Consider the following 9636-nt stretch of genomic DNA (forward strand, 5'->3'; position numbering starts at 1 on the left):
TGAGAGATTCTCAAATAATAGTTATTGAAAATTATTATTGATTTTGATTCAAGACGCACATCATACGAAATGACAGCAAGTAGCTAAGATGCACACCTTACTGAAATACATCAAGGTAGCGACAGCAACTATGTTCATACACGCTGGGCATAACGGTTAAGCACGTAGGTAGTTGTCTCAGCTTGGAAAGCTTGTTTTATCCTGGACGCAACTACCTGAACCAGTACACAAAAAAAACAGAAATTCAACTGACCTCATTTTGGTTTTACCTAGTTTTTCTTTAAAAACATTTCAATAAAGGGATGATTTTTATTGACATTTTTTTCAATACATGTGCACTGAAAATTGAAAGTATTGTCGAAAATTGTCAAAATCATTCTATTTCGGATTTAGTCGATTATATAGTAACATTTCAATTATTAACCAATGTAATATGTAATATGATAATTATTTTTCATCGTTTGAGATTCCAAACTAGATGTGGAATAAGTATGAAGTTTTTTTTGTAGTGCTGGATAGTGTTTGTGACTAAATAGAAAAAAAATATACCTTTATTCTAAAATTCAAATCAATCAATTTCCAACAATCCTTAAATACCTTTGGCTATTTCGTCTCATTTAAGATTGCAGTTTATAAAAAGATAACATTATGAGAAACATAACTCTGTATTATATTTACGTGTGAATTACTGACATACGGAATTTTTCAACAATTTAATTCCATACCTTTCATCCGTCGGTCGGTGAAACAAAACGTTTGAAATATCCTATGTTGTATTTTACGATGAAGCAGTTTAATTCAACAATGAGATTAGTTGAATTCTAGTCGTTTGTGTCTTGGCTGAAAAGGTAGTGTAACGGCATATGCAATTGTGTCTGGACTAAAACAAGCGTTAGAAGCTGAGACAAGCGTTTCAAGCTTTAGCTCATGTAGCTTTTCAAGTTTTGTACTTTAGCTTTTTAAGTTTTGTGCTAGGATGAAACGTTCGTGTCCAGACTGAAACTGACAGCATCAAACCAACAACGTTGGATTATTGTTTGCAACAAAAATTTAGTTCGCCCAAATATTAACTAGACGAAACCAAAAACTCAACTAATTTTTTAGTTGAAATTGTGATGAATCGGTTTTCCGTGTTTATATATTTTTTTCGCATGGCTGATATTTCGAAAAGCAGGTTGAGTTATTATTTCAGTTTAAGTATTTTGCTAAAATCTCAACAGATGAGATCTCAGTAATTTTTTTTTGCTGATATCTCAGTAAAAGTGACGTTTTACAGCCGATGTTCGGAAAATATTACACCGAAAATCAGCAAACAAATCTCACTTTACTGAGATATCAGTTTCTAGATTTGCTTATTACACGGCTGTTGGAAAATTGCCGAGGCGATTTGAGTGTGTATGTTATATTTCAAAGCATTTATAAAGTTTTGTATCGTTTCAACATTTTCAAGATTCCGTGGACGGTGTTTGATATTTTGTTGGGTTTAGAGAAGAAACATGCAAACATCAAAAAAGCTGGAAATGGTGAAAAATAGAAATTTAAAAAAAATAAACGAAAGCTCCTTCAGTAGCCAGTGTAATCAAGTTAACCTAAAAATAAGGTAGACAACAAAAAACGCGTGAACTATGGAGAATAAAGAATGTTGGCTTTTGGTACACTTTTACTCAGACCATTATAAAACTAAAAGACAAAAATCCAACAGTAAAATGCAATGTAAATGTTTGAGATATAAATATTCAAATCTATACCCTTTAGTGTACGCTTTATATAAAATGTAGAAAGAAGATGAAACAATAAACCAAACATCACTGAAATGTATTTAGGTCTGAAAAATGTAAGCAAAATGATAAACACAAATTATAAACACCTCGCTGAATGAGGCTCTCAACGTATAAATAGAAGTAAACAGTAAATGTGACTAAATAAACAGAGATAAATTAGTGAAATGATTGCAAATAAACAAACAAAAAACTCGACCAAAAAAAAAAAACAACCGAAACATCTCCGTTTCCTGGTTTGCGAACAGTAGACCATGACTTTTGCATCCCCCATTTCGACCGGCGCTGTCAAAGCAGCAATTCAAACACGCGTAAGCCCTTTCTCGATGTCAAAATTTGTTCCTCTTCGCGAAGCTAAAATTCAAAAATTCCCCACACCAAATTGACGAAGAGACTCTCCTGCCTGGGGGTGCATCTGGTTACGCTCTGGCTGCTGGTGCTACTCGTTCATGCCGCCCGGAAAATGAACGACTATCTGCAGAATATTTTGGTGAGTATTTTATTTGACGATTGCTTGTAGCGATCCGAGCAAAACTGCCTCAGCAACCACGTGCCCATTTTTGAATTTCGTTCTCGCTCTAGCACAGCGACCTCTCCGAGCTGAAGAAAGAGTTTCCCCTGTTCGAAACGGACGCGTTTGACGTGCCGAGAAGAGGAAGACGTGGCGAGGAGTCGCTGCCACCATCGGAGACGAACGATCCCTATTCCAAAGCACTGATTGCTACGACCCGCGATTTGAACGTTATTCAGCTGGAGCCAATCTCGATTAAGGTAGGTTATGTTTGCATTCAAACTTTACCCGTCGCTAACCTCAAACACTTCTAATCTAACGAATAGTCCGAAAAGAAAAACCCTCAGATAGTGAACGTCAAGCAAACATTCCGCTTCCCAAACAATTTCATAACCAAGAAAAACTCGTACCACTCGTACAGCCACGGACGGCGGCCAATGGTTCCCCGGCACATGTACAGCCAGACCAGCAAAACCATTGTCGAACTGTACGAAGCCCAAAGACGTGCCGGTGCCGGTGAAGTTCGTTCCGTTCTGTCCCCACAAAAGTCCGAATCCGGTGGCTTCGACAGTGACAGCGAAACCGAGTCCGACATATGTCTACAACAAGCGAGCAATCGAAACACTTCCTACACCGTCGTCAGCGACCTGTCAAAGAAAAGCCACCATAAACAAGGTGCAAAGCCGGTAGAAATGATTATGATCAAACCAAAAAGCCACCGGACGGCCGTCCCCACGACACCCTACTTCAACGCAAAGAAAAAACGACCCGTGTCCAAGCGGAAATACACCAGAAACTATCCACCGCCTCCGAAATCCCCGAAGCGAAAAACCAAATATTCCAGCGTCAAACAGGAAAGCATCGATCCGGGAGATAGCACAAACAAAGACAGCTACCAGGAGGACACCGGTAACTCAACGTCGGAGTTTTCGAACCCATCGAACGAATTCCTGGATGACGACGGTTGCTCAATCTACGGAACGCTTCAGATAAGCAAAATCATCGACAAGCTGCAGGACAACGTCTGGGATGTGAATCTGCACGGCATTCGTGAGCTGATGGAAACGGCCAGTCAGATCGATTGGAAAAAGTACGAGAAGCACATGACCATCATCAACAGGAAGATGATCGATTTCCTGAAAAGTCCACGATCCTCGTTGTGCCGATCGGCCTGTCAGGCAACCGGGGAACTGTTCCGGGAGGCAAAATCCACCAAACGGCCGGAATTCGATGAAATCGTAGATATTCTGCTGTGCAAAACGGCCGACCCGAATCGTTTCATTCAAAAGGACGCCAACGTGGCCCTGGACAAGTTGGTGACGTACATTCCGATTTCCCACTCGGTGAGGGCGCTTTCCGCTCGCGGTCCGGTGTAAGTTCTAAGCGTATTTAACTTTGGCCAAGCATTTTCCTTCGATCGTAGCTTTTTCCAACCCTCAGCCACAAGAATCCACTGGTGCGGATAGCCACAGCAAGACTGTTGGTTTGCATCTGTGCCCTGTCGGGACTGGACGCAATCTTGGGCACAAATGCCAATCCGAGAACACGCAAGGCGATCCTTACCATCCTGGCCAAATTTCTAACGGACAAGAATCTCGAAACGAGGTTAGTTTGTACTTTTTTTTTAGAATTGCTTTGTCAATTTGAAAAAAATACCTAAAATGTTTGTTTTTCAAACAGAAAGTTTGGCGAACGGCTGTACAAAATGCTACGGAAGCACAAGTTTTTCAACGAGTATTTCTACAAAGACATGGACAGCAACTGTAAGAACAATCTGAAACGGGTGCTCAAAGCTTTGTGAATTAGTAAACAGATGGTAGAATTAAGCAGTTCGTAAATTATGTACCACCTTAGCTGGAAAATTAAATTATACTCCGTTTCAAATATAACAGCGACTAATGACCACGCGTTCTCCATTTGGAGGAAATCGTCGGTGTTTGCCGTGCGCCTTCTTTCGGAAACGTATTTGAAATAAGAGCATAGTATACAGAAATTCTCTTTCTCCGTCACCGTAATCTTTCCCTTCCGCCGAAGAGTCGATCGTTTCGTCTGCATATTCTACAGTGCTGCACAGCAGAGAGAGGTCTTTCCGCCAGCCGCATTTTTTTTGTTTACCCTTTTACCGTTGTTTTTTTATGAATGAATGGCAAAATGAACACCAAAGCATGGCATGCTTGTGTGATGCGCTAGTTCAATGCGGAGAGTGAGAGATTCAGTCAGCTGATGCAAAATTGGTGAGATTCGCTCTCCGCTCTGCTTTTGCACTAAATTCATGTTCCAGGATGGTATGCAATTTGAGTTTTTTCGCAAATTTTGTATCTGAATTGGGTTGAATAAAGTGTGGTAGCGTAATTTATTTTATGATGTGAGTTTGTGTATACAATTTTAGCAATTTAAAAATATGTTAAAAGCAGTGGGTGGTATCGAGTGAGAGAGAGAGAGGCATAAGTGATTCCTGACATTCGACACGACATCTAAACTCTTCGCCTCGCGGGAAAGCGATGTGACAGCAAAAAGGTTATTGTACGTCCATTAATCACGCCAGTAAAAACACCTATTGTAATTGCATTACATACTTATTTTTGCGTTTAGCAGTTAATTGAAATGTGATTTGATAATAAATAGGATCTCCAGTTTAAATTGAACAGTTGTGACGCGTTCTCATTCCTTACTTACCTTACCGTTCAGGCTAGAGCCTTGTTGTCTCTTGCTGTATGCAGAAGCCGTCTCCACTCCACTCGGTCCATTGCTATTTGTCGCCAGCCTAGCAGTCTTCGAAGGGTCTGCAGGTCTTCCTCTATCTGGTCGATCCACCGTGCTCGCTGTACCCCCCGTTCCTGTAGGGCCGTTGTCCGACATTCTTACGACGTGTCCAGCCCACCGCAAACGTCCTATTTTTGCGGTATGCGCGATGGATGGTTCTTCCAGCAGCTGATGCAACTCATGGTTCATTTGCCTGCGCGACGTTTCGTCTTTCATCTGCACGCCACCATAGATGGTACGCAACACCTTTCGCTCGAAAACTTCAAGTTGTCAAGTTGTCCCCGGGCTGCTTAAGATCGAAGAATGTCCTGTACAATTTTTTTTTTCGTTTGTGCTTTAGAACATCATTCGTTCATACTAAAAGTGCCACTCTTGTTTACGTCGCATCGCAAATTTTTAACGTTTATGCATCGCAAGTCGAGTTGTTCATGCGATTTGAAACTCAGTTCGGCTCATTTTTGTAAGTAATGAGTGTTTTTTATTTGTTGATAAAAATGTACATTAATGTACATAAATTGTGACATGTGTTGACGTCACGTAACATGTTTTTGCTGAAGACAAAAATTTTTTTCAGGGAATTTGTTAAGTAATATGGGAGAGGGGGAGTCAATTTTGGACAAATTTTGCGTTACGTGGTCGAAAGAAGACAAGAATGAATGCTAAATCGTGTCGCATGGGATCCATGGAATCGATCCAGGGGTACTGCCTTACTACTCGGAATTTTGTTGTTATGGTGCATAGTGCTAAGTCTTCGAACATTCACGTTATTGATTAACACTTATCGTCCAAAGTGGGAAACCCATGCAACGCATTTTTGCTTCAGCCATGGAAATCTTTTTAATTTGTCAGTTACCTTCAAAAAGTTAATGTATACTGCATTCACCTGCAAGCGCATTCCCAACTTCTTCGTCTATCAGCAACAGATACTATTATATTGGAGGTGGTTGAATGGCTCACCACGAAACCGGGCTGATATTCGGATATTATCTGACGAACGACACTGCACAGTTCACCATGCCCAATTTTATCGAAAACCTTTGGTAAGCTGCTTGTAATTGAGATCGATAGTTCTTAACAACTGACGTTTTCATATTGTTGTACCCAAACCGCAAAGTATTTTTGACAAAGCAACAAAACATAGCATACCGTTGGAAAGGCCATTTTTTCTTTTTTCCGGAGCACTCAAGAAATTTAAAATCGGTTAAAAAATGACCTCGCAGACATTTTTTTAATGCCGAAAGTCAAGAAAAATTGTTTTTTTGCTATAAATGAAGATTTTGAGGGTATACAATATTTACATAGTTTTGTGTTGCATTTGGCGAGATCTACAACGTATACTCGGTCACTTGAAAAGTACAAAATCATTAGCACCGTGTTATTAGCGGCCATATAAATTAGCATTGGCCACCGGGGATTGTTCGGGAATCCCTGGGGATGTCCTTGCGTGTCTACATTGTCACGCAAAGAAACAGAAAAAAAATTGGCTTGGCGATTTTAGAAATCTGGTGATCATTTATGAATTTGGGATTGTCCCGGTGTTCCAGTGAGAAACAGTCAGGTGTTCTGACGACCAAAACTATCGGGGAGTTCTAACATGTAATAAAGATGCTCAATTTGCTGTTTTTGGAAACTTAGATATTTTGGCAGTAAACAAGCTGCCACCCTAATGCCCATATCCTGAGTTAGTCAAAATTTGTTCAGCGAATTCTAAAGTTATAACGTATGTATTTATCGACGACTGCATCCGTCTTCAAGAGCTTCTTTATACATCCGTTAACTGGTGTCGTAGAAACTGGCTAATCATCAGTATTCCAAAAGGCCAAGTCATAACTTTTCACCATGTTCATGTTCAGTCCGATGGTCGACAATGACTGGGCAGTGCGTAAGCCTCTTGTACCTGAAGGCATAAAATAGACCCCACTTGCGGTCCTTAGCTTCCTGCCCAGTAACTCCTAGCCTTGGCCTCCTCGTGGCGTCGACTGGGATACGAGTAACCTTAGTGAAGATCGGGTAACCAACCCCGGTGGGAACTTTGGTCGTATGCTGGCAGGGAAGGGGGGTTACCCTTCTTCGGAAGGTGTAAACCTGTCCTGGTGTCCAGGTGGGACCTTAAGCAGTCCTGGCACGACGGCCCACCGGCGAGACAGGTGGTTGGCGTAGGCCCTATAAGCCGCCCCTTAAAAAACCCACATAACGAACAATACAGAAGAGAATACGACCCAGAACAATCGGGAACGACCCAGGCGACGAATAAAGGATCACGATTGGAAACTCGGAACATGGAACTGCAGATCGCTCGGCTTCGCAGGATGTGACAGGTTGCGGACCCTTCGCAGACTACGTGGCTAGCGACGCGCGGCCATGGACCGAGTGGAATGGAGGAATCTTTTGTATATGGCACAGGCCACTTCGGACTTAATCTGTTAATAAATAAATAAATAAAATGTTCAGTCCGATACGTTACGACCAGGGATGCGAACGGTACTGGTAAACTACATTTATTCCGGTATATTTACATTTGCACAAGCCGTACAGTCCACTACAGCGACGCATCACTACTGCTCTTGCCAGAATGGTAGCTAGTAAAATACATTTTTGTTTTGCTGCTGAGTGTGGCGTAGTAAAGTTTGCCCTCTCGCTTTGTACACTTTTCTCTGCATAGTCAAAGGAAGAGGCCCGCACACGAAAGCGTTCATGCCGGTCGCGGCGTTAATGAACCGCATTCATTGTCGTCATTTGTGATTAAAAATATTAAATATATTGAAAATATTAAAAAAGGTAAAATAAGGTAAGAGAAGGTGCACAGCTCGCGTCTGGTGGCTGTACTGGGGGCAGTATTTTTTGGTCATGTTACTGCTTTGCGCCCAGGCTGCCGTACAGCGCTGGGCGTCCTGCACTAGCGAATGACAGCAGCGTCGTATGACAAAGGAGAATGTAGGCAGAAATGTTACAGCCGTAGAAAAGGTAGGCATTTTGCATCCTTGGTTACGACTATCAAATCGATGAGCTACAGTTGATTGCCTCAGTGATCTCGGCGTTTTGTTGGATACGAAGCTAACATTTAATCAGCATCGCTCAGCTTTAATGTCTAAGGCAACCCGACAACTCAGCTTCATTTCTAAAATCGGTCGGGATTTCAAGGACCCGCATTGTGTGAAGGTGTTATATTGTTCGCTGGTTCACCCACTTGTGGAAAATTCTTCTTTGATTTGATGCCCTCATCAGCTTACATGGAACTTCCGGATTGAACGGGTGCGGAAGGTCCGACTCGCACTACGAGACCTTCCATGGCGGAATCCTCTAGACCTTCCACCGTATATTCTGCTCGACGCACTGGAACAACGCAGAAAGCTTCAGTAAGTTGTATTCGTAGCGAAGCTTCTCAACGCTGATCAATTTCAGCAAAGATCCTGTCCCTTCTTGATTTTCGTGCCTCGCAACGTTCTCTGCGCTCATCTGGCTTACTACAACCTAGATTCCCTGGTACGATGTTTGGATTCAACGAACCGATAACCGCATGTATTCGAACTTTCTCCACAGTCGAGGATCTGTTCGAGTTTGGTGAAGCATCGCACAAGTTCGCACAGAAAGTTTCGCGGTTTACAATTTTATTCATTAAGATTTTTTTGTCAGATGAATTATTTTATTAAAATAATTAATAAATGTTTTTTTCTACAATTTTACCCATTGTGCGTTGATGGTCGCCTCCGTGAATACCATCCCGATGATACACTTCGCGTTCCTTGTTTTGATCTTCTCTTTGTCCATTCATGAAATTCAAAAATTCTCTCACTCTCTCTTCCTCTCATTTTTCCTATCTCACCAAAACTTGACTTCTTGTGGTGCACTGTTTCGGTGCCACACAAGCAGACCACATCCAACCGAATCAAATTCATTCGTGCAGCAGACTTGGTACCGTTCGGATGTGTACGTCGTTTACTACGATCCACTGCGTTTTTCGGACAACGTTTGTTTTGAGCTCGGGCTCGCGTCGGTATCCGTTCCTGTATAGTACCGCCCGATCGGTGGGTGTGTGTGTAGTTTATAGTGCATTCAGTGCCAGTGTATTGTGTGTAGGTGGAGAATCGCGACAGTGAAGACGAAAGGTTTGTGTTGTTTAGCTTGGTTGGATAGCTACGTGGTAACACCACACTCGCCCCCGTTCGTCGTCTCTGGAAGCAACCAACAAACGCCGGACAATAACATTAGAAAGATCGTTGAACAGAGAGAAAAAAAAGCATCAGCAACCACATCGCAGTAGTCTGGTCTGAATCGGTCGATCCGTGTTCGGTTTTCTTTTCTTTATTCTCTGTTTATTTGTATTATATTCTTTAATTTTCTTGGTTGCTCAGTTGTCAGTCGGTTGGTTGCTGGTATGTGTCAGGTATGGACATATGTGTTGAAAATTAAAAGCATCTTCCATGGCCCATCACCCTCGGTCGGTTTCCGTGTCTCTGGGAAGGGGGCTGGAATAGAGCCCCCCTAATTTCAGGGAGGATGGCGAATTGTTGTCTGTGTAAAAATATCGATATCGTCGGTCTGTCTTATAAATTAGCTGTAAATCTATAGGATTTTATCTAAAAA

At 41.9% G+C, this 9636-nt stretch overlaps 1 protein-coding gene across 1 annotated transcript; it reads left to right on the plus strand.

Annotated features, from left to right (window-relative positions):
* Positions 1 to 2053: 2053 nt before the first annotated feature.
* LOC131676716 (uncharacterized) lies at positions 2054 to 4178 on the plus strand. The gene is made up of 5 exons (XM_058955984.1): positions 2054 to 2268; positions 2361 to 2549; positions 2616 to 3661; positions 3730 to 3894; positions 3970 to 4178. Exons 1-5 carry the CDS (start codon positions 2242 to 2244, stop codon positions 4088 to 4090), a joined length of 1548 nt encoding a protein of 515 aa, XP_058811967.1. The 5' UTR covers positions 2054 to 2241; the 3' UTR covers positions 4091 to 4178.
* The last annotated feature ends 5458 nt before the right edge of the window (positions 4179 to 9636 follow it).

Source organism: Topomyia yanbarensis, chromosome 1, assembly GCF_030247195.1.
Source record: "Topomyia yanbarensis strain Yona2022 chromosome 1, ASM3024719v1, whole genome shotgun sequence".
Lineage (NCBI taxonomy): Eukaryota > Metazoa > Arthropoda > Insecta > Diptera > Culicidae > Topomyia > Topomyia yanbarensis.